General features: G+C 36.1%; 1 protein-coding gene across 2 annotated transcripts in view; it reads left to right on the top strand.

The window, feature by feature from the left end:
• FRMD3 (FERM domain containing 3) overlaps positions 1 to 25,648 on the top strand; it is a 131,012-nt gene that overhangs the window by 93,080 nt on the left and 12,284 nt on the right. The window contains exons 5-13 of one of the 2 annotated variants that reach the window (XM_063180102.1): positions 1,022 to 1,119; positions 2,335 to 2,458; positions 12,705 to 12,792; positions 14,628 to 14,716; positions 16,931 to 16,994; positions 17,985 to 18,070; positions 21,334 to 21,408; positions 21,963 to 22,031; positions 25,175 to 25,296. In XM_063180102.1, coding sequence (XP_063036172.1) covers positions 1,022 to 1,119; positions 2,335 to 2,458; positions 12,705 to 12,792; positions 14,628 to 14,716; positions 16,931 to 16,994; positions 17,985 to 18,070; positions 21,334 to 21,408; positions 21,963 to 22,031; positions 25,175 to 25,296 — 815 coding nt within the window. Of the gene's footprint in view, positions 1 to 1,021; positions 1,120 to 2,334; positions 2,459 to 12,704; positions 12,793 to 14,627; positions 14,717 to 16,930; positions 16,995 to 17,981; positions 18,071 to 21,333; positions 21,409 to 21,962; positions 22,032 to 25,174; positions 25,297 to 25,648 lie in introns of both variants that reach the window. The other variant, XM_063180101.1, reaches the window with a different exon arrangement.

Here is a 25,648-nt window from a genome sequence, read left to right as displayed (position 1 = left end):
ATTTTTATTGGCTATGCTGAATGTTGCTCAAGGTTGGAGAGGACTGGCAGGAATGTCAAGAAATGTCAAGGAATGTCCTGATGGTCTGCAGAAGCCACTGAGTCTTGATAGAATCCTCTAGATGGTCGATTTTGTCTGGTCAAAGCAATGTTTAAATAGATTATTTTCCCAGAGGGGTGAAGTGGCTGAGTGGTGTGGCTGTAACCTGCTAGGTGCTGGGAAAAAAGCTGTGAGTGGTAGAAGCTCTCTGTGGTAGAAGGCGGAGTACAGGTAGAAGGAACTTTTTGTTTTCTTCTCCCCGTGTCCTTAGAGAAAGAGATGAATGGGAAAGGTGACTCCCTGCAAGGCAGGTGCCTCATGCCTGTGGCTCTTTAAGCCTCATGACGTTATTGCTCCCTTCAAACTTCATCTGGGATTCTTTACAGATTAAAAAACCCAAAACATCCAAAACCAAACCAAACCAAACCAACCAACCAAAAAAACCCAAAACAAACAAAACAAAACAAAACAAAACAAAACAAAACAACAACAACAACAACAACAACAACAACAACAACAACAAAAACACAACAAAAAACACACACACAAAAAAAAACAAACCCAAAAAATTCCAAAGCCAAAAGAGGAAAAAATCTCCACTGTGGTCAGTGTGCTATTTTGCCTACAGTAAGAGAAAGATTTCCTTGTGTAAACTTGTGTATAATAAAAACAGAGGTACTCAAACAAGCTTACATTACCATAATTTATTTCACATTAGTAATGAGCATTGTAATAGATGTATTTTAAATAAAACATGTTCTATGACATTTTATGTGGGGTTTTGTTATTTTTGCCTTTATTATTTCACTGTTACTGAAAAAAATCTATTTATTTTTTTCTTATGGTTGTGTTTTGCCTTTTTCCTGCCATTTGAAATAAGAGGAAGATTCAAAATAGTTGCACAGCTGGTTTCACACTGATATGTTAAATCTGTTACAAAAAGATAGCACATAGTTTCTTAATTTTTAAAATTATATTTCAGATACCTCTTATATCTACAAATAAAAAGGGACATTTTCCATGGCCGTTTGCTGTGCTCCTTTTCTGATGCTGCCTACTTGGGTGCCTGTATAGTCCAAGGTAAGTATGAACAGGCTTCTTTAAATACTTCAGTCTTATGTTGGTTCTGTCAAATAAGCAATGCAAAACTTGTGTGACTACAGCTAGCAGTAACTTGTTGTTGTTGCTGCTGTACTGTTTCCCTGTATTGATATGCACTGTGAAGTAAGTAATTCTGGCAGTTAGCCGATGAAGTGAAGCTTAAAAAATGAAACCAAATAAGTTATCTTAGCATTTTAGTGAAGAAGTATGCCATCATTGTTAGATTCCACTTACAAAAAGAGAAAAAACTCCATTCTGAATCCTGAATGGAAATGTAGCCTATTCTGTTTGAATTAAGGAGGAAAAGGTGTCATTTGATGTCCTTTCTTATGTTAAAGAAGACCTGTATGGTGATGGAATATCTGACAAAAATAGAAGATGTAATTCAAGAGAAAAGAAATTTTAGCTTATTTTCCCTAGCTTATTTTTTCGCCCCCCCCCCCCCCCCCCTCTTTCTCCATCATTTCCTTAGGACCAAATTCAGACAGATGTCTTTATTTGTACAGAGACAAATAATCATCTTTAAATGTCTGATTAGGGAAACCATAAGTGCAAACATTCCCTTTATTCTGCCTTAAGGTGAACAAAGACTCTTAAAGCGTTAGAAGGCAGTGTATCCAAACCGAAACTGAGCCCAGCCCTTATTAAATGAGACTCATTCAGAAAATTAGAACACCAAATGTCAGGTTTGTGTACCTAAGTGGCACATCTTTTAGAAGAGAAACCAAGTTCTGCCTGTTACCTTGATTAACATTGTGGACTGTGTTTCTCTGCTAGAACAGAATTAGGACCAGTCCATGCCACTGTGGATAAATCATGTGAAAAAGGGGAGAATCAAGAATCCATTGTTTTAGGTCTGCCTGGTAAAAATAAATACTCAAAGTGAAACATTGCCAAAGCTTCTGTTTTACAGAGCATTTTCTGCCACAGAAAATAGTTCAGTATTGCTAATTAATGCAATAGTTAATAAACCATTGAACTTCTCTTGAAACTCATTGATTCAAGTGACAGATATAAGGATTTTCTTGTTTCAATTAATTATAAATTCCTCAAAGAAGCATTTCTTGAGACATACTAGATTCTTACTGACTGTGGATGTACCTTGAATTACAGTGCATTTACTGACTTCTTTCCCTATTAATTAATGTTACAATTCAATTTTTCTGCTTTGTTTTGTGTTTTGGATCTGTTCAGCTGAGCTTGGTGATTATGATCCTGATGAACACCCAGAGAATTACATCAGCGACTTTAAGATTTTTCCGAAGCAGTCACAAAAGCTTGAGAAGAAAATCGCTGAAATGCATAAAAATGAATTCAGGTAATTTATAATGCTGTTTGATAAAGAGACAGCTAAGAAATACTTTTATCTATTTCCAAGTTGCGCATGTTAACTTAGGAGGCTTTGTTCCATGAGTTATAATAGAAGCTCGACCAATATGCTGTCTGATAGGCTGTGTTTGAAAATGTGGTTTCAGCTCAGGGGGTTTTCTTTGCCTGTTAACCTTCATTAATCATACTTGATTCCTGCATGACTGCTGGTAATTTAGACTTCATTTGCTTGAAATGTAGGTCTGGTTAGTGGGAACAGCTCTCATGATCAGAGCTGCTCTAGTTGATTAGTGGAATAACATCTTTCATTTAGGTAGCACACGTTTCTTGCTCAGAAATTTCTGTCTGTAGTGCAATCCTAAAATTCTTGCTAGATATTGACCTGATTGAAACTGTAATTAGGTTATTTTATCTGTCGGTGGTTAATTTTATCAGGTAGTGGTGAATTGCACAGAAATGTATTTAACTTCCTTGGAAGACTAAGGAGGTGAAATCCAGAACTCTCTGCATGCTGTTTTTTCTGTCCTAAACTTTTAGTACTGCAACAAAAGGCAAAGGGGAAAACAGATTAGTCAATCGTTTGATTTTTAAGTTAAATGAGTTTCAGGAGAGAAGGAGCAGTGAGCTGTGCAACTATACCCTCTTCAGGGTTGTTAGTGAATGACATGCAGAGTGTCTGGAGGGAGATTTCATGAGGCCCTCGGCATCCTGCTTAGTTGAGGATGGTCTTCAGAACACGTGGAAAGGCACAGGATGTGCAGAAAATCAAATTAAATCAAATTATTAATTATGTAACTAGAAGGACATTTTTATGGAAAGATCACAAGGCCCTTTGCACTTGCTTACCTTGTGTTCTGTTTTCATATTTCAACATATGCAAAGAAAGGAGCAAAATTCCTTTTAAGGAGAGTTAAAGCTTAAAACACTTTTTATTTCCAGAGGCCTGTAAAAGATATTTTTCGAGTAAAGTTCAACACTCATGACAATAAGATTGCCAGTATTGATCTGTCTTTTTTTTTTCCTGAAACCTATATACTTTCTTTGTATTTCTTTCAGTGAAATCATGTTTTAAATGGTTTATATCTAATATTTCTTAAAGCAGTTCAGCCTGCCAGGTACACAGACCCATAGAAACAACATTTTAAAGTAAGAATAACTTATTTTACTGTCAGTATTTTTCCATACACTGTCTACAGATTTCCAAAGGATAAATTCAGGCTTTGAAAAGATATTTCATCAGTTAAGCCAAGGTGCTATTGAAAATTCTTTGTAAATTCAGTCTTTCGTTAACAGGCTCATGCTTTACTTAAGGTTAAGAGAAGAGGCGGAAAGCTGGTGGGCCGGTGCTGGTTGGTTTTATACTTTGTAACGCTGGCAGAGATGTATTTTTCTGCCTGGTTTGCTTTTTTACGAATGTGGAATTCTGCATTCTTTGTTCATGCAATCATCTAGTTCTCCTTTTATGAATAATCAGACATATTTTTAGCTCATCTTTTAAATCCCCTTTCCTGTCGGTATAATCTGTCTGATCCTGTGACAGTAAATGTTATAAACTTTCACACAGGTCCCTCTGGGATTTTCCAGGTCCTGAATTCCTTCCATCAGTGGCAGCTCAGCACATGAGGATGTCCCTGAATTTCTTCAGTATTCTTGTCAAGGGACACCATTCATTATTGCATTTTGGAAATCAGATGATATTAGGCTGACGTTTTTTGCTTGTGGATCTTCTAGTTCCTACAAAAAAACCCAAACCAAACCAAACTAAACCAAACAAAAACAAAAACGAAACAAAATGCCCAAACAAAAATAACCAGTAGGTGTTTGAGACACATCTATGTTTTATAGCACAATTCTTCTCATATATTCCGTATATTCTTCTCATATATTCTCATTATATGTTCCTTAATTTGTTTTCTATTCTATATTTTACCAATTTTAATGTTATGAATTTTAGACTCAGTGGCTCAATTCTTTGTAGCCTTCAAGAACTGCCATCTTTCTTTTCTGTTTTCTTTGCTTATGTCAGCATCTTTTGCGCCTTACCTATTTGTCTATTATCAGAGAATAAAGGCAGTTTCAGAGCTGTCTGGGTAGCTGCTCTTTGGTAATTTCCCACTCTTTGTTTTCCGCAAACTGATAATCCTCTAATATTTTTTACATCAGACATTAGCCAGTCATTTGTCAGGACGTTTTGCTTTTTTTATGGATATTTAATTCCACAGATCTCTATTCTAGCAGTACAAATTAATAAAACATATCTGACATATAATGAAGTATATAGAGAGGGTTCCAGGACAAGGTTATCATATTTTGATATAACTAGCTGGAAAAAAATTATAGGAAAAAATGGGTTGCTCTCTGGCATTAATTAGCACATGTGTTTCAAGGCATTCAATGCATTCTTCAGGAAGTCCAATTTTCTGATAACAATTAATATTGTGCTGCTCAGCAAGTATTTTTAAGAGTTGCAAGGGGTCCCTCAGGTTTTTTCCTACGAGATACTCAAGTGCCATGTTAGCTGAACAGATGAGACTGAGAGCCTTTTTAATCCAGCTGCCATTCATCTGCCTTCACAATTATAACTTAGCAGTTTTATTTAGAAACCTTTTTTAATTACTTAAAGCAGATGTGTGACAGGGTATCATTATTTCTTATTGGTTTTAGCTATGAGGTCATTACTGGATTTAACAAAATATAATCCATTGTGTGACTTTCTGTTGCACTTAATTGCAAAAATATAAATGTGACAGACAGTAATTCATGGCAGGTTTGTTGAGTTGTGATTGTCTTGTGAATTTTTATTCTTCCCTCATTAAGGGAGGGGGAGCTACAGAACACGACAAAAGACAGAAGAAAAAAATACCTTCTAAAGAATTTGATATCAGGTCTTATGTCCTTTAACAGAGTTCTTTACTCTGATAAAGTTCCCTAGTTTTGGAAAGATACCTTTTAGCCAGAGCTCCCAGGGGCTAGGCACCAGAAAATATAAAGATTTCTAAGGGAAATGTTGACATATGTCCCTAACAAAGGAATTTATGTTTATAGGACTAATGTTTTGGTAGGGTTTTTCTTCAAGGTTTTTTGTTGTTGTTGGTGGTGGTGGTGGGTTTTTTTTGTTTTTTGTTTTGTTTTTTTTTGTTTTTTTTTTTTAATTTGGTTTTGGGTATGGTTTTTCTGGGGGGGGAGTGGGAGTCTTTTTTTTTTTTTCTTTTTTTAGAAGAACTTTGAAAGTCAAGTACTTTTATATGCCATCTGAAAACTAGTATTCCATTTTTAGTTCTGATATGAAATATTGCACCATATATTTATGGAAATGTTATGTAAAAAGCTTTGAATTTACCTGAAAGACTCCCACAAATATTTACTTTTTCAAAGTTACATGACCTGTTCAAATGCCTGTTTTCAATGCTGAACTCATATAGGTAAATATAAGGTTTTTATATTCCCTTGGATGATCAATGTGGATGCAGGCTTGGGGTGTCTGAATGTTACTGAATAGGCTTTTGTCTCTACTTTGTGTATCAAATGATTTGCAGGAATCATATGTGAAAGACTGTCTTTTGGGAGAAGAAAATTTTCCTCTGAGGGTGTGAAATCACTGCCATTTTCTGATAATAACTATCTCAAAAATGTTAAGATAAAGGGAATATTTTCTTGAAAACCAGAGTAGCAAATTATTGCTTGTCTTTGATCCAAGCTAAAAGAGAAGTGTTGTTTAAATTTGTTTTGAAAGGCATATAACATTTTTATCCTTTGCTGTATCATCCACACTGTAACTGCGCAGTGAGGATTTAAGCGCGTTCCAATTTCCTGTGCTCCTTTGACTCTCACTGTGCTCCCTTAGCCGTCCCATCAGCTCCCATGTGGCTTTTACAGTGGTGCCAGCGGGAGCACAGGATATCCCAGCCTCCACCAATGTGGCTCTCCAGCTCTTGTGCAGCTGTCAGTGGAGCCACTGGCAAGCATGCCTATAAATGTTACTGTCTGAGTGCAATCTGGGAGGCGGTCCTAAAAGACTTGGCAATGGTTGCTGGAAAATGCTTTTCTTTGTGGGTGTTAATATAATTTCATTCAAGATTAAACAATACATTGAAATTCAGCATACATTGAATACATTAAAAAGCACTAAAACTAAATTTTGATTTAGGTAATCCAGAATAAGGTGGATTTGTTTCATTTTGGTGCTTCTCACAATTAAAGGTTCATATTATGTGGTTTTATGCATAATGCTGGTGGCCACTCATGTACACTTGAAATTTAACTTCTAGTAGTACTTGAATCACTTTGGTATCTAACAGCCTTGTATACACTAAGGGAATTTAATTCAAAGGATGGACAGTATGCTCCAAAACTTGCAATTCATGTTACAGAAAATAGAAGCCACTTTTCTGGGGATCAAGGATCTGTTGAGGTTTATGTGGAGCTGAGGGGGATGTTTGGATCAGAGCAGGGCTTGGGCTACTGCAGGGATAGGTGCTTTCCAGACCTCAGGGCCCAAAGTATTTTTAGTTCCTGGTAATACAAAATATACTGAGGGCTTTGGAGGGCTGAGTCCAGTGTCTTCTTCTTTTCAGCTTTGGTATCGCATGCTGCCTGAGTTTTCCAGTGAAGCAATTTAGATTTATCTATCAGGCTGTATGTTGGCCACTATCATTGCTTGAAAAAGAACTAATTCTCTAAGTATCAAAACATCATTGTGTGTGGTGTAATAGGTGAATAATTTGTTTCTATTCTGCTACATTTTCCCAGTGTTTTCACTCCAGAATTCATACCAGTTGTAATCTGGATGAATCAGAGAGATGGTTGGAATGTAGTTACCTAGTCCTTTCCCTGAAGCATTCCCTGCGTGCTAATTTCCTCAAAGCTTTTTTCTTCTGAACCATATTTCTTCTGACAAAAGTGTTCTTAAAACCAATTCAAATAATGGGACTGTTCTTATAATTCTGGTTTCACCAACTAGAAAATAGTAAGAGCGAGATGTTGTTTTGTTTGATTAATGTTTGCATGGTAAAGAGAATATTTCCAGAAGCTCTATCGTGAGGTGGGAATTTAATGGAAGAGGCAGCTGTAGGAGTAATCCAGAGTAAGAAACTTCACAGACAAGTGTTGTTGTTCTCATTCTCATTTGGAAAACTGAAAAAATATATCCATACATGGGATTTTTCTTTTTATCTAATTCCAGGAAGTATTCAGTAGAAAGGATAATCTGCTTCGGATGAAAACACTTTGAAATTTATGGCAACATTGATAGTTTTTTATCTTTAGGACAGATTTTTCTTGTGTGTATGTGCACTCACGCATGAACTGCATTTTTTTACTTCTTTATTCCCTGGGAAGAGTGGTCATAATGCTGATCTGCAAATGCCGTTGTTTTTATCATGATAGTTGCGGCCTGTCTAATGGTGAAGTTTGGATTCAGGTTCTGCATACTTAACACACTGATATCTTCAAATATCTGTGTGAAATTTTAAAATTTACAGATTTCTTCATCAGCTGGAAGGAACTATTTCCTCTGCACCCTCCTCCATCCTCACCTCTTCTCTGTTTGGAGAGGGCTTTATGGGCTAGATGTGTCTGGACCAGAAAGCTTTGCAGATTTCTCTGTATCATGGGAATACATTTTAAATTAATATTAGAAAAATTAAAACTGCATCTCTTCTGCAAATGTGTTCTGTCTTTGAATACACTTAAAGCTGTCTGTGTCACTGCATCAATTTATGAAGTAAAGCTGAAATACAAATGTCTGAGCATAGACTTCAGAGACATCATCTCACTCTGATCTCTGAAGGCACAGCGGTAATTTGAAACATTGTGGTAGAAGGAGTTATGTGAGTGGCACATACCATCACAGCATGCATGCATTTAATGGACTTGGTAAAAGAGTTTGATTCTTGTTTTAAAGTGGTTATTTTGGTCTTACTGGATTCTATCTATCTGGGAGGAAAAGAGCTTTGCAGTAGAAGTTAAAATTGATATTTAAGTGTTCTGCAGCTTTCTACGTTTAGTATATTTCAGCAATCTTCAGCAATTCATTTACTTCCTAGCTGATAATGTTTCTTACCATATACAGACACATTTAAAGGCTTTCCTCTGCCAGTGCCATATTGGGCTGGCCTTATTATTCTGCTAAACTGAACTACGGCCTACAATGCAATTTCACTTACCAGTGTAGTCATTTGGTGCTTTCCTTTGAGATTATCACCACTGCTGTGCTATTCTTCCCACTGCAACTTAAATATTAGCAATCATAGCAGGTTTATTTCAATGACACATAGCACCATCATTGTGACGAAAAATAGTAGCAAACAGACTTTATTTAAAAACATCTCCACTATCTACCAAAATACTCTGAGCTTAAAGTGAAAGTTGATCAAGACCATTAGCAATTTAATTTTATAACAATTGGAGTCTCAGCTACATGTAAAAAGATTTAAAGGTGCAACACCAAAAACTTATTCACGTGGTAAGCAATTCTGTGTTCAGTGTACCGTGCAGCTAAGTGTGCTGTTTCTTTAGCAGAGTTCTAGCATTATTTTAGGTTAGAAAGAACCCTGGGTAACTCAGTTCTGCTGGGAGATGTCCTCTACAACCTGTGGGATATAACAGCAAGAATATTTAATAGGAGGACATCCTTCTTGAAGTTGTTGCTGTTGTCTGTCCTGAGATCATGGTGAAATATGTCCAAGATTGCAGGGCAGGGCAAAGAGTGGCTGATGGAGGCTGAGCCTGCGTTGTTTAAAGCATTGTGGCTGGTGTCCCTGGTTTGCATGGAAGTGAATATATAAGGTCTCTAGAGGCCAGACCATTATATACGTATTTATGTGCTGTTTTATTAAAACACATTAATACACCTTACAAACTGAAAATGTCCAGAAATTAAACACAGATAGGATATAATCTAGGAAAGTATTGCTATTGTATTCTGCAGCAAGTACATTTTCTTGATGCAGAGATAAGGCAAAAAGGTGGACTGTAATTGTTATTATTACTAGTTTGTTAACACTACCATCTCACAGCACTTTTTAAGTCAGTAAGAAAATCAGAGAAGACAAATCAAATTACCTCTCTAATAGCACTCAGGAACAAGAAGGATGAGAATAGCATTGAAAATGCTTTTTCTTTGCTGTTTTTGCTACATGGTTTTCTTTGTCAAAGAAGTTAATGCTCAATCCTGTGGTATTTCATTCTTAACTTGCACTAAGATTTATGACTTTAGTATGTAATAGATACATACTTCAAAGGAAAGGCATGAAGGGGAGAAACTTCTGGAATGAATTTATATTGGCAGTGAGTGAAGCAAGTAGATCATCACTGTGGCACATCCTGGAAGTTATTCCCTGTTGAGCTTCCTTGCCCTTTGGGTGATAAAAGGAGCTTTTACATCCTCTAGTGCATACTTCTCATGAGCCCCAAGTTAAAACAGAGTGTGTTGCATACTTCTCAGTGTTCTGTTGAAGTATTTGTTTCAAAAAAATTTATTAGGAACTTTTGGATTAATTGACGCCTAGAGGTTGAATAATTAATTCATAGCTAATGGCTGTGGAACTCTAATTTCACCAATAATCCACTTTTTATCATTTGTATGGTATGCAGAAACTTTTCTGAGTAGTAGTTTCTTTTTTTGGTCCTGTTCAATATTTTTGCCATGCAACAGATGGATGCTGAAGTGCCTACAACATTTAGAAAGAGAATATATCTTTCCCTTAATGCTGAATTAATACTGGAAAATAAGGTAAAGAGCAATAAATGCACTGAGACCTGAATTTCCTCAAAGTACTGAGTTTCAAAAAAGCAAATATGTATTGCCTAAATATTCCCCATTTTTCCACTCTAAAACACTTGCATAAGTGAGCACACTATAAATTCTTGTATAGGGCTGTTTGTTGCATATAGAAATCTTAAAGGCTTTTTAACAAAGCAAATCAAAAGCATATCTAATGTTAGAACAGTGATTGATAAAAAAAAAAGTTGCCGTTGCTGATAGAATTTGTTACAGTTATATTTTTATTTAGTAAGAAAAATTTCATTACTAAGTTACACACGAAAAACATATTATCAAGGCTTATATGTTAATCCTTTGATAAGAGATGAATGAGGATTTTTTCATTTGATATTGTCCTTGACTCTTGTGCTTTGTGATGTTCTTTTAAGGCTTTGCACTGCAGCCATTTGATTAGTCTGTAATCGGATAAGATCAAATTTGTCCATGTCTTTGGCTTTTTTTTCCCCCAAATACCACACAGAGCTTGTTTCACTGGATGTACACAAAGTCATCATAGTTGCAGAGGCTGTATGGGAAGGGAGCCTGATAATACTTTCTTGAATGTCTCTTTAATAGTAATAGCAAGTTGAGGTTTTTCCCATTTCAATATGTCAGCTCCCCAAACCTCATTGTTATAAAGTGCTCGTCACTTTTTGGTCCACTGAAACCAGAAGATTGACTATCCTTTGTACCAGCAAATGGAGGTGGATTAAAAAATGTGTTTTGTAATCCTTTGTTTTTGTAAGGCCCAATATCTAATAAGGAACCAAACTATCTGCTTGACTTTTCACTATGCAACATAACTATTCAAAGAAATTTAGGTCAAACTAGCTAATTAGTTCTGTCAAATGCAGTTGACTGGTACATGAAATAAAATTGTTGTCTTTTTAGGGGTCATTTATGGTCTTACCGTTGCGATGACATAAAGTTGTGATTTAATAGTATTTAAAATGGAGTAAAAGTTTAGTAGGGCTACCAAAAAACTGAGTGGAAAACGAAGCATTTTTGTTTTGATTGCTGCTTTGGTGCTGCTTCCTCCTTAACTATTAGCTGTGTAATACACATTTGTAATTTTTGGTGTTCCACTTAATATATGCTCTTCTCTACTGGCAAGTGATGAGAAAGAGACTGAAACAGGAAAGACAAAGAAGGCCACTTCTTCTCTAAAATATAAATCTATTTTAGTTTAGAAGTAAAAGATCCACAAAAATGTGGTCTGAAATAAAGTGAAGGTTGTGTAGTGTCAAAACAATACTGAAGAAGCCCAAGAAATATCATGAGGTTGACTAGGAGATGATAAACAGTGAAGTAAAAAGAAGCAATTTTAAAACTTTGAAACAGAAATGGTTATTGACACTTACATTGCCACAGGTCATCATCCTGTTAGGTTCAAAATAGGATTTGATGTCCACAAACATGCTAGATGTTGACGCATGATATCCAGATCAGATGCTGGATATCATAGGTTAGTACTTGTTTTCTACCTGAAGGGGCGTAACAGGCTTTCAGGGAAATTATGCTACAACAATATACAGTGAAGTATTAAATGTCAATTCCTATGTACAATTTGCAATGTGAGGCTAGACTCATAAAAAAATTCAGGGGCAGAATAAAGTATAGTTGAAAATTTTTTAATGGCTCTTTTTACTTTTTTTGATTATTATTTGCATGGAAAGTATTTATGAAGTCTGGCTTTCTAAAGCTCTAGGCACTGCTCATTATCATAAAACTGTATTGTCTTTCAAAATCATGTACTGTAGTTATACAGATACAGAAATGAAATAATACTTGAAACAGCTCACTTCCAAATGGGCGTTGTAAATCTGTGTTAGAGATAAATAAATCTCTATAAATATCTGATAAAACTTACTCTAGACCCCAAGTCTTCATGTCACATTTCGGGCTTTAGTGTATATTCGCTGTTGATTATAGACACCCTAAAAATAGGGTTGTATAAATGGAAATGCTGACAGATTCTGAGCTATCATATTGGTAGCAGGCACTGCTATAATTAGACATACATCTGAGTAGGCAGTGTAATATGATTGCTGTGTTTATACCCTGCACTGGAAGGAATGTCTGTTAATCTGCACAATCCTTTTAAATGAAATGGGGAGCAAGAGTTTGTGGAAAAAAGATGCTGAGGTTTATTTCATAATCAGGCTGACATGAGGGTATATCAAAAGACAAGAAATACTTTCAAAATATGAGATAATTCTGCTGTTGTTATCTCAGGATTTTTTAAAAATCCTCAGAATTTACCTGAAAACATCAGGCACTGTACAATTCAGCAGAAGAAATGATATGAAAAGTTTTCTATCTTTTTATTACAAACAAAACATGGTTGAAATAGTTTGAATGTCAGTAAAAACTTTCCTTTCCTCTGTCTTTAGGCTTTTAAATTCTCCAGTCAATAAGTCTTTTTCTCCTATTTCTTTTTGCTGTCAAACTCCATTTTCTTTTGTAATTTCAGAGGTCAGAGTCCAGCTGTTGCTGAATTTAACTTGCTTCTTAAAGCAAATTCTTTGGAAACTTATGGTGTTGATCCTCATCCTTGCAAGGTAACAGTTCTTTTTACTAACTTTTAATAAAACATTTTTTTTACTAACATTTAGTTAAAAGTTAGTAATGGAATTGATTTAGCTCTGGTTTGTATCAAGGTGTAAATAGTGACCAGTTTCTAAAAAAGCTGCCCTGGAACTACATATTATGCTTAAACCTTGGAAGAGCACTGACTGACTAACATTTCTACATCAGTCAAAAAAAGGGTCTCTTCAGAGGAAGCAGAAGAACATCACAGGAGAATTTAGTAGATTGTAATGGCATAAGCTCTGATAATAGTCCATAATTTCTTTGCATTTAGTGCAAAGGTTTCTTTTAATTAGTCCAGGTATGAAATATTTTTTGTTTGCCAAGATTTTCAGGATTCACCATTATTTTGACGAGAAAATGCAAAACACTGATAGTCCATGGCAGATCAGTTTTTCAAACACCATCAAAATATCCAAATCTTAGGAAGAAAGCAAGCCAAATGTACAGGGAGGAAAACCCATTTCCAATTCCCACTTCCCATTTTGATATTTTGTGATCTGTAAGAAGGTGATCTTAATTACCAGTTCTGATTATCATGTATGTGCACATTTTAATTATGTGGTTGTATCTGTCTCATCTGTGATGTTTATTTTTAGAGTGACTTGCTTTTTGTTTTAACTGCTGCTTTTGCTTTGGCTCATGTATTGTCTCTTCTGCTGCGACAGCAGTACTGTTTAGTTAGCTGTTCTGGGGGTGATCATCCTTAAGCAGTCAGCTCTTAACACAAAGCTGCATAAGATTTTGTATACGCTTTGTTAGGAATGGTGCTCCTGTGTGAAACACAGGGTCTGGCTCAGAGCTTATTGAAGTCAGTGATGCAGTAAACTTTACTTTGAAACTATACTGCAGATTTTCAAAAGGTATCCCAAAAACTGAGGCATAACTGGCTCAGAATTACTTCTTTACCTGTGAGGCAGGGTTTATATGTGGAAGCCAATCAGAAATTCATCACCCATGCCTGAGGAAAATTTGTCTGTCTTCTGGAAGTGAACCTCAAAGTGAGGTCCTTGGCAGGCTCCTTATGACATGCTCCTTTTGGTGCTGTGACTGTTGCTCCAGAACCATCCCTGTTTCTCTTCCCCTTTACTTCATTGTTAAGACATAAGGCACAATAAAGTTGATTACCTTTATCAAGATGAGGGTATGGAACTTGGGATGGACAGAAAATCCAGTAAATACAAAACTCATCTTAATCATTAATCAAAAATGATATGCTGGAACTTTTATAGTGGAGCTATATTTTAAGAATTTTCTTTTCTTTTTGAAAGGCAACTGCTATTTCTTCTGGTTTGTACTGAAGAGTCCGTGAGTACAAAACAGAAGCTTGTATTAGTAAATGCTGTCTGTCAGTAGTATTTCCAACATGACACATTGCAGAGGAACAATGTATTGTGAAATCTCAAAAAATATCAGTGTTGAAGCAGATATGAATCCCTGGTTTATAGTTAGTCCTCCTTTTAAGACTGGGACATACACAGAAGCACATTTTCAATAAATTTGGTAAGTCTACCTGAGGAGTCCCTGGTGTCATCAGGTAGAGGAAAACAAAGAATAAGATATTGTTAATTACTCAAATGCCTAGAAATAAATGAGATCTTTATTTCAAGGGTTGTCCTTTCCTTTAGAACTATATCTTTTAAAGGCAAATTTGTTTTGAAGGGGAAAACAAAATAAAGGTAATCTAGATGGAGTAACAATTTATGCTATCAGTAAAAAATCAGTAAGAAGTACCTCAGTATCAGTAATAAATAACTCATTGGATGAGGGGAAAGTTATGTTGCTATGTTTCTTTTTCTCTTTCAAGGACTCATTCGGGACAACTACATTTTTAGGATTCACAGCTGCAGGATTTGTAGTTTTCCAGGGTAATAAAAGAATTCATTTATTAAAATGGTAAGCATATGATGTAAGAATATTTTAATAAATAAGCATATCTTCTTCTGTGTCTTCTCTTCCTACCATCTTCACCTGCATTTGTTGTCTTTAAGGAGAACCATGTGAATATTACCTTTCCTGCCCCATTATGTTTCTGTTTTAAAGGATTTTAGATAACAGCTACAACTACAACAATAACAAGAACAATAACAATTTAGTCTTGTTCAACTCCAAGTGAAAATTATTCCACAGAGTTCATTAGTAAATATAATTTACAAATGCTGAAACTGAGTACATTGATTTTTCAGCTATCTGTTAATCACCAGTGAGGTTTACTGGCAAAGAGCCCACCTTAATCTTTATTTGATTTTTGGAAATATTGCAATTTGCTCATTTAATTACCCTCAATTTGAAACCATAGAAAAACTTATTTGGTAAACAGAGGAGAAAGAAGTGATAATGCATTTGAATTTATTTTTTCTGTCTCTTTTTTTAAGAAACGAGTACTTATGCAATTTTCTTTGGGTAATCTGTTTTGCTTTTATTTGAACTCCTGGACTTACTTAATTTGTTACCCTCACTGAGCCACATTTGGGGAAGAGGTAAAACTGAGCTCCTGCAGATGATGTTAAGAGCAGCTGGGTACATCCTCAGCAGTGTGGTGGAAAGTGACCAGTCATGCTTAGGCACTGATAATCTCATTTTAGCCCTGCTGCTACATGCATGCCAACGGTTGTAAATGTCCTGTCTCTGAGCTCTCAGCCTGTCTTGTGGGATCAAGACAGGCAGAAGGTGGAAAAAAGATGAAGCTGGGCTCCTTGCTGCATATCTGTAGAAACTTTTCTGAGTGTTGAATGACCTGAAATCTTCAGAAGTGTAAAATCAGCATAGTCCTGTCTGTACAACTGAGTTCCCTATGGAGCTCTGGGGACACACCTATCAGCAGCCATCCATTTATAATCATGGGTTTACAGTACAATTTCCCCAGGGTTAATTGCAGGTGGCTGTGGTCGCAGTACTTCAGTGGTTTGTGGTTTTGGCACAAGGAAAACATAACAGTAATGTCAGTCTATGGCACACTGAGGAGAGAGTGGCCCTTGCCAAGCATATGCCCACCGTACTGTGGGACATGAATCTCACAGCATTTAGCTGCTCATGTCACTTGAGGGTAATCCTCATTGCATCCTCTGGGCGATCCAGGCATACTTATTAAGTGCATTAATTTGTAAACCAGATAAAAAAATAAAGCAGCGATGGAGGAGGAGCCAATAAACTCAGTGTTACAGTAGAGGCTGAAAGTCGGTCTGGTGAGTTTTATCTGAACACTATGCTCTGCTTCTTCCATTTCAGAGGCCTAGAAGTGAGTGCTAGTAGCTGTAAATAATTTTAGCTGAAATTTGCACTGCACAATAAAAAAACCCAGATTTATATTTGAGATTTTATTTTCAATGTAAAAGCTTTCTCAATGAATTTTTGCTTTCTCATGTAAAAGGAAAACTCTTGTTGTAAAGTTTCAGGTATAGCATTGTCCTTGCCTCCAAGATTATTCCTGTTTCAACTCTGACATGCAAAACACTTAGGGAAATTTGTCAAAAACAGCAGCGGCTCCATTTTGACTCTGGTAATGACAAAATTTCCATTACAATTTAAGCAGAGGCATGGCATTGCCTTTTTGTGGTTCACTGTTATTCCATATGAAGATTGAGCACTTAACGTTGATTAAATTAAATTTTGATATAAATTTTGCAACTCAAAAAGCCTGTCTACAACAAATACTGCTAAACATGGTCTTTTTCTTCTTGTTGTACTCTGTTACTAAGATGTGATGTGAAGCCTCATAAATGAGTATAGAGAAAAGAATATTATCTTTCCCTCAACTCAATTACAATAGACATTGTAAGATTTTAAGATGTAAGAGGAATTACAAACTGTGCAGTAAATATAATATAAATACAAGCTTCTGTCTACCTTTGATTTTCTCTTCACTTTCCAGCAGACAAAGTTAACTCTTTGAAGATACATAAGGATATAAAAGAAATACTCTGGACTTATCTTCTCAAAAAATTTAAGCTATTAAATAATTTTATCCTAAATCTTGTAAGGCCTGTAGAGGGCTTTTGTCATTTGATTGCCTGCTTGACTTTGTTAATCAGGAAAACTTACATGCTAGTTACTTTTCTTACTCATAGATTTATCTTTGTTTCCTATACTTAAATTTTTTTCTCTTTCTAGGTGTGATGTCTATAAGCTGAAATTTGAAGGGAAGACATTTTATGTGTTTGGAGCTCAGAAAGAGGTTGTGTTTAATATTTTTACAGAACTTCTGTACTTGATTAAGATTGTATGAGACATAGCATATGTTTTTAAATAAACAAACTACTAAATCAATAATTGTACTTAATATTATAACTAAAATATAGAATATGAATGAATGTGAGTAAGTTTTGGAAAACTGTCTAATTTGCAAAGGATTGAGACATTTCTCACTTAATATTCACGCTGGGCTATGTGGATTGTTCATGGGTTTGGATGCCTTTGGAGTCAAGTTTTAATGTATTTTTAAGTGCTAAAGTTGTACTCACTCACTCTAAAGTATAGAAGATGTCTGTATATGATTGCAAACTCAAGTAAGCATTGATACCTGGATCAATTTGAGGCATTTTTCTGCTAATTACAGTCCCACCCTCAAATTTTCGTGAGCTGAAAAGATTAGAGTGTGTCTCATAATTAGGTCCTATCACTGGGCTGTTGTCATTGAAATCCTAGAGACTTGCCTACATCAGTTCTTTCCCTAGATCAGAGTGATATAGCCTAAGGTTATGGTTTTGAATGGAGGTGAGGAAAAAAAATGAAGGAAGGAAATAATGCCGGAGGTACCATGACTGCTCATGTGGTTGCAAGGAGGTTTTGATGGTAGGACATCAAGTGGCAGAGAGGAGGAAGAGGTGGGTGGTAAGTAGTGCAGCAAAGAATATTGAACTCTGAGATTTCCCTCATTCAATTTTGACCAGTTATACAGTTGTTTTAAAGGCCACTTGGACATATGCTCTTCCTTCCCCCCTTGAAGCATCTCCTTTTCTCTGAAAAAATTGTCTGGGCTGTTTAAATATCAGCTGTGTATGGATTGTGCATCTGTGGGTGAGCCACAGATTTACACTATATACAGGAAAGCTTGGTCTTCAGTGTATCTGGTTAAAGGTGATGCCATCAGGTAGAGCTATTTCAGGCACAGAGAATTCAACATTTTCACTTCTTTCATTTGCTTTCTTTTCCTTGCATTTAGAAGAAGGCTGTGCTGGCATTCCATACCTCTACACCAGCAGCCTGCAAGCATCTTTGGAAGTGTGGGGTGGAGAACCAGGCTTTTTACAAGTATGTACACCTGAAGTCATTATCTATAATGAAAGTAAAAATAAAAAAAAAGTGTGTGAGTGGAGGTTTGTTCATTGTGAAATGTTCCATTTAACTAACAGAAGGCAAAATGTAAACAGAAAATATGCAAGTTAATGGGAAATATTATTTCACTTCAAGCCAGTATTAGAAATAGTTTAAAATATAAATGAGACAGGAGGGTTTTGGCTCCAGCACAATGCTTTTGCTGCTCTGTAGTGAGATATTGGATGGACAGAGTACTGCACTTGTGTCTGGGAACATAGCTGTTAATCTTAGCCCAGCTGTAGCATATCTTGAGAATGAAGGGAAAAAATCTGTCATTCTTGATTCTCTGGGCTCTTGCGCCAGGAGGTAATTGTTCTTCTGCTTGAAATGCAAGGCTTAGTAAGAGTTGATTGAAAAATAAACAGTTCTCTTTAATGATTTAAGGAAGAAAAGAAAATATTCTTAGATGCATTTTGAAAGATACCTGTGATCTTGTTATACATAAAAAGCTTGTAAAGTGACAAAAAATAAAAGTAGTATCTACATTCTTACTCCCTGAAAGAGATCCTATTAATAATTCCTCATTGAAAATTCCTCTGCATTTTTTCTGCCCTCCCCTGACTTTGTTAGGTCTGTTTATTGATGCTTCCCTCTAGGCACGTAGCTTTTATTCTTGCTACTTAGTGTTTCTTTACAGGCTCTAACATATTTAATAAATATTACTGTTTCTGTGTTGGCACACAGCCACACCAGGGGGCTGCTGTAAGGGCAAATAAAACAGAAGTAGGAAAAATATATCTTCTAACCGGAATGTTAATGATCTGCTGTAATTTGGAGAAGTGACTCCCTTTAGTTTCAACAGTGATACAATAATATATAATCTATCCAACTGATATATTCAATTGGATAGAAAAAAAGAAACAGGAAGTAGGAACTGGCAAAATGCATTTGTTAATTCTCTATGTTAACATTTACTGTGCTTGAGACTATATCAAGCCTAAATATAGTCTATAAGTAAAGACTAATTTGAAGTTTATCTGGAAGCCTTTTCTGTTTTAAGTAGATTTAAGTAGGAAAATACTGCATGGTGTTTGAGTAGTTTCATTTCATGTCACAAGAAATAAATTGGGAATAGGAGATGATTTCCCCATAAAGAAAACAAATTACTTAGAGTAGAAATTAGCTCAATGTAAAAATGTGTCGGGGAGGCTCACAGGAATATCACCTCTGTTCTTGTTGTGAAATGGCAGTAATATTAACTATTTGGGTTTTGGTCACAAATACATTGTTTCGGGGGTTTGATCTTGTCTAAATGCCAGATGTCTACCCAGCTGCTCTTTCACTCCCTCTAATCAGCGGGTCAAGAGGAAAAGGTATGATAAAATAGCTTATAGCTTAGGATAAAGATAGAAAGATTGCTTATCAATTACTGTCACAGCAAGACAGGCCTGAATTGGAGAAATTGAATTTAATTTCCTTTTAACCTTTTCACTCTATTTCAATTTGTCAGCAGAGACAGAACTAAAACCACCCTTTCCCTGTTTCATTCCAGGATCACCTTTACTCCTTCATTTCTGACTCCTTTATGTCCTCCTTGTCCCGAGCAGCTCAGGGAGGCAGGGAATGGAGGTTGTAGCTCCTCTCTGCTGCTCCTTCCTTCTTATACTCTCCCTGTACTCCAGTCTCCTTCATGAACTCCTCAAGCATGGGCCCTTTCCAAGGGCTTGCAGCGCTTCCGGACAAACCTGCTGCATCTCGTGTTCCTCTCCACGGGCCGCAATGCCTGCCTGGAGCCAGCTCATGTGTGAGCTCTCCATTCCTTCAGAGCATGCTGGCCTGCTGCAGGCTCTTCCATGGGCTGTGGGGAGGATATCTGCTCTGTATTTGGCTGCAGCGGGACAGACTCCTTCCCCACAGTTTCCTCCATTCGTGGAATCTGCTCCAATACCTGGAGCACCTCCTCCCTCTCACTATTCTCTGACCTTGGTTGTGTTCAATGCTGTTTCTCTCATCTATTTTTCTACTTTCCAAATTATTTTATGGAATGGAATTATTCCTTAACAATGATTGCTTAAAGTTACACCCACCTGTTTCAATTTTGGTGAGTCTTTCAAGAGGACTTCTTTAATAAAATGAAGATTGGAAATGTTATTCAACAGATAGGAATGTGAACAATAGATTGGAAAATTATAATGTTTAATATGCAGAGTGCAGAAAAATAACAGTAATGCTTCAAACATGAAACTGAAGCCAACACCATCTATAAGTAAAGCCTTAAAATTGTAGTTTTGAAAGAGGAAATGCCTTCACACATTTCAGAGAAAGAGAGTTGTGCAGTGGGGGCTCTGTTATTTGGCAACATTTGATAATTCTCTTTTGTTTAAGTTCTATATAATACCAACAGGATATTTGAATAAGATTAAAACAGACATAGTCAGACAGTGAAAATAATTCACATCATTGACACTTTGCCTTAATTAAATTTGGTCCTCTCCTCTTACTAGAAGAGTTTGAGATTTGGAATTTAAGGGAAGGTCGTGTTTTCAAAACATGACATGTTTTGAAAAACAGAGCTTTAGTCCTGTCTTGATCCAGGTTCAGGAGTCACTGTTGCAATTATTCAAGTAGATACTAATAATGGACAGTTGTTTCCTAGGGTCTGGGAATTAGAGATGACTATTCAAAATCAATTTGCCGTTTTTCAAGAGGACATCAAGGAAATGGCACATGAGGTGCTCTTCCATGGTCTTTGTAATAAAGCTGTGTACCTGTTGAATACAGAGAAGCAGTAGGGTGTGATGTAGGCTACTAAGAATAGAGAATAAGAATTGACTGAATAGAGAAGAACCTACTTCAGCAGACAAGTTGTTGTCTTTATTATTTCTTTGTTTTCCTAGTGGAAAAGCAGAAATAGCCATATTTTCCCAAAACAAGCTGGTGTTAAGACACACGTCTCAGAGTCTTTGATATACCATGGTCTTTCCTTCATCCTGGGAATGAAAATTCATAGAGATGCAAGTGTCTGCATTTAATTTTCTTGTTCTCATGACAATCACTTGTTGCATGTTCAGTCATTCTATGCTGTCTGAATGATTTTATGTGTGCTTCATTTTTTGTATAAAGGCCTTAAAAATTGAAAAGCTCATTTTTTTAAAATTACTTTATGGTATAAAAATAACAAAGCTTGTATTTTGCCTTGTTCATTTTTGCTTATCATGTCCTCGAAAAGATGACAGCCTCTGTTATTTTTTTTCAAGGTATGCAAAATCCAGTCAGATCAAGACAATGTCCAGCAGCAAGATATTTTTTAAAGGCAGTAGATTTCGATATAGGTGGGTGTTTGCTGTTTCTTATTCACAGTAAATCATTTCAGGAAGTAAGAAAATGTAAGTAATTAGTCATGGAAAATTCAGGGTTGTTTCTGCTGGAGGGTCTGTTCATGCCTAGCTGATGTCAAGATTTGAAAATCTTCCTGTTGCCTTTTCTAGTGTCACTCAAAAATTAAGCAGCAGTTTTCACACAGACACTTCTGTCAAGAGTAGTGCCACCAGCAGATAGCTCCACTTTTAGTGCATCTTCTGCAAAAATTAGGATGTGTGGCCAGTGCAGAGAATTTATGCCCCCTTCAGCTGGGCAGCTCTGAACCAGGTGTGAGATAGTCCAGTTCAACCCATGGTGTTCTACTACAAAAAGTTGCTTTTTTTGTGGTAGCTTTTTGGGCAAGTAGTCAGCACAATTTTATTCTAGAACATTATTTATGCATTTTATTGCAACTTTTTCCCCCTTTTTTTAAATTTTTAAAATGTAACTTAATTTTCTACATTTATGTAGTTCTCGGCATGTATCTTAGTATTTACTTGAATATTCCTTTCATCTTTCAATGCAGTGGAAAAGTAGCCAAAGAAGTTGTGGAGGCAAGCTCTAAAATCCAGAGGGAACCTCCTGAAGTTCACAGGTATGTCTTGACATTCAATATTAAAGTTTAGGACTAGGGAGGATTATTGCTTTCTACAGAAGTATTCTCCCTCATGTTGAGCTTCCACAACTACGCATGCAAGCCTTAGGAAATATGTGTCTGACAATGTCTCAAAATTCAGACAAATGTCTCCTATAAAGGAGAAACTAATCTGTGCTGCTTTGAAGCTGAATTTAAATAATCAGTCAGATTGATAACCTATGTTATTTTTTGTGTGCTAGCGTAAGCTGTTATTACATGATCCTGACAGAAAAGTACACTCTAGTTTCTTTCCTAGATTTTGTTTGATTTTGGAATTTCTTGGTTTCTATATGTTTTTAGGTATGTTTCAAAGTATACTTCATACCTTTTCCATAATGCAGTCAGATTAAAAAGCATGGAGTTCACTCAGTAAAGAGGAAAAAATATTCAAGAATCTTTTTTTCAGAGGAAAATTTAGCTTGTGAGAAATAAGCTGCTAAACCTTGCAAGCAAACTGATGCTTTCGGGTCCTTATCACTCATTGTAGTGACAGTAAAAACTCCTAAGAACCTGGAGAAAGCTCTTCAGAAAAGAAGGAGGCCATCAGGGAAAACTCTTTGCAACTGTTTTTAAGAACAGGTTACTTAACAGTCTGAATATTCTACAGCCATATTCCCTTTTTGCTGAGATTTCATGTTTGGGGGGAATACACATTCTTTACTTTTAATTGAATCTTGCTACTCTGTCTATATTTTGGATAAAAGTAGATTATCTTTACTAAAAGATGGGAATATATTTGCAATAAGTATTTATATTATGCTGTCCAGTCAAACTATGTAATTAATAGTTAGGCCATGCAGGCATGCTTTCAAACATTTTTCCAGATTACATTTTAAAATGAGGTAATTGAAGGTCTAGAATGTGCTAAATGATAACACAGAAGGTAGAATATAGGTGCATCACTGAGGCAGTATAAAGTGCTTGGGCACACAAATGCATATTAAATGAGAATAGTTGCTCAGTTTAGGAAATAGCTTATTGCCTACTATCCAAGAGGTTTCTTTGTTCCAGGATAAGAAAATATTTTCACACATTTATTTTTTATCTTGTATTTTGCTTTTCTTTGATTTCTATATTTAAAAGTATTTTAAACACATAATTTAAAAGTTAGTGTACATAAAGAAGCAGATCAGAGAACAAATAAATTTATAAAGCAACATCATATGGATTTAACATCCATAAATAGCAATGTATCTCTTTTATCATTAACCTTCTGAAAAAGCTTGCAATTATAATATTATGGAAGCTCCAAGTTCAATTTCTTAGAAAGACTAAGGAATATAATGATTTCAGGTGCTTTTATAGCTCAGGTTGTGAAATGGGAGACAGAGATAGCTGATCCTTCTAAAAGCACAAGCAGGCAAAAAATATAGAAATTTTTCAGCTCAAAAAAGAGATATGTTTTAAAAAAAGTTTCTTTGTGAAAGAGGATTTGGGGATACGGAATGATGGCTTTTCATCATTCATCAGAAGCAAAACATTCAGAAAAAAATATTGGAACCTAAACATATATCTATTATATCAATGCATCTATATATCAGCATATCAATATATCTCTATATCTATATAAAGTTTTTCCTCCCTGTGCTCTTACCCTCAAAGTCAATTCAGTTGTACCATGGTTGCATTAAGAAAGAAACATGAGGTTGAGAGGAGGGTATTGCTCACAACCTCTGTGTTTGGATATTACACTCAAAGCTCTGTGTACTGAAAATCTGTGTCATCATGCAGGATTAATGCAGTGGCAAGCTCTTCTGCTGACCACAAAATGAATGATTTCATGTTTTTTTCCAGGGCATGCCTGAAGGAGGGATCTTTGTAAATAAATATGGATCAGAAGCCTGTGGGTGGTCCCAGGCACAACTTATATTTTGGGAGTTGTTTGAGAGCTTTTTACAACAAGAACAAAGGTTCTGCATAAAAAGCCTATGGATTTACCTTTGGGTTGGAGTGACTATAATTATAATATCCTGAGTGAAAAGTCTCTGTGGATAGTGAAAATTTAAACTAAATAGTTATCAGAGAATACAAATAAGGATATAAATATCATTGCGCATGTGTTATGGAATATGAAATCATGTCAATTGAGCAAGAAAGCTTGTTTATTCCCACAGAATATTTACTGACAGGTAGTGTGGGTTAAGAGTTGTACACCTGTGTCCCAAGTTTACCTAAACCTTCAGCAACACACAGTTCCACCTTCTGACTTGTAATAGGTTCTTTGTTCAGTTTGTTTATGTGGAGTTTTAAGTTGAGCCTTTTGTGCAGACTTGAAATACATTTTGTGAAACTTCAGCATTGTATCAATATACCATGAGAAATTAAGTAGGATACTCTTCCATTTCCTCTTTGCTTTTGTCAAAGTAAATATTTTACAATATAATGGTTAAGATTTACTGCAGGACTCTTGCTTCAGGCCTGTATCATGTAAATTCTAGATAACATATTCAAAAGAGCCATTTTATATTCTCAGAAATATATTTTTAGGCTAATAAGCATAATGACTGAAGAAAATCAGCAGCATTCCTAAAACTTTCTGGGGCATATTTAACACCTGCTACCAGGAAAGCCTCTTAGAGTGAAGCAAGACAAGAAAGAAAGCCAGTGTGAGTGCCGGGAGGCATGGTGTAGAGGCAGCATCTGGGGTGCGTGGGCACGAGTGAGAGCACTCTGTGTCTGTAAACCACAGGGATACAGTTGTTCCTGCTTTAGTCTTTGATCCTCAGTGCTCAAACTGTAACAAATCCTTTATCCACTTCTGGAGGCACGGGAACAACTTTTCCTATCCTTGAATCCAAATACTAGTGTTTGCTGTGCACTGTGGAGAGGAGCAACCCACTGAAATCCTGCCTGAGACGAAAGGAAGGCAGGCAGCGTAAAGGAGCTAGATCTGGACAAAACCTCTCTTACACTTAAGATGTTGAAATGTTTACACCTGTGGAGGGTGCAACACAACACAGCTGAAAACAGCATTCAATGTGTAGAGCTTATTACAACAGCTCAAGGCCTAGTAATTTATGCAAAATGATTCTGAGATGAGACCTATTGGACTGCAGCTATTTCCAGTAAGCAAACTGCCCCTGTTTTCTCCATTCTTTTAGAACGAGCATCACCCAGAGTCGCAGCTCTCCATCCTTGAACAAGCAACTCATAATCAACATGGAACCTCTGCAGCCTCTCCTTCCTTCTCCCAGTGAGGAGGAAGAGGTTCCTTCCGATGAAGGTGAGTCACTTACCCAATTCCTGCTGATATTTATTACAAAGCATATGGGACAAGACGTGATCCTGACTCAGGGATATGGAAAAAATATAATACTTTTCATTATTCCTAATCATTAAACCTCCGTATGTCATACCCCGTAATGATAACTATCTCAAGAAGCAGTGCATTAGGACTAGGGAATAGGATGAAGTAATATAATGACATGAGAGATATATGGTGAGGAAAGTTACTACTATTTGATTTCTGTTTCAAAAAATCTTTTAAACTGTCAGGCAAAAGGATCTTAGAAAATAAATCGTCTCAAGACGGCACCTTTTTCTAAATAGTGTCAGCAGTCATTCAGGAGTGAAAA

This window comes from Melospiza melodia, chromosome Z (genome assembly GCF_035770615.1).
Source record: "Melospiza melodia melodia isolate bMelMel2 chromosome Z, bMelMel2.pri, whole genome shotgun sequence".
Taxonomy (NCBI): domain Eukaryota; kingdom Metazoa; phylum Chordata; class Aves; order Passeriformes; family Passerellidae; genus Melospiza; species Melospiza melodia.
The sequence above is the reverse complement of the archived record's forward strand: the minus strand, read 5'-3'. Positions and strand labels throughout refer to the sequence as shown.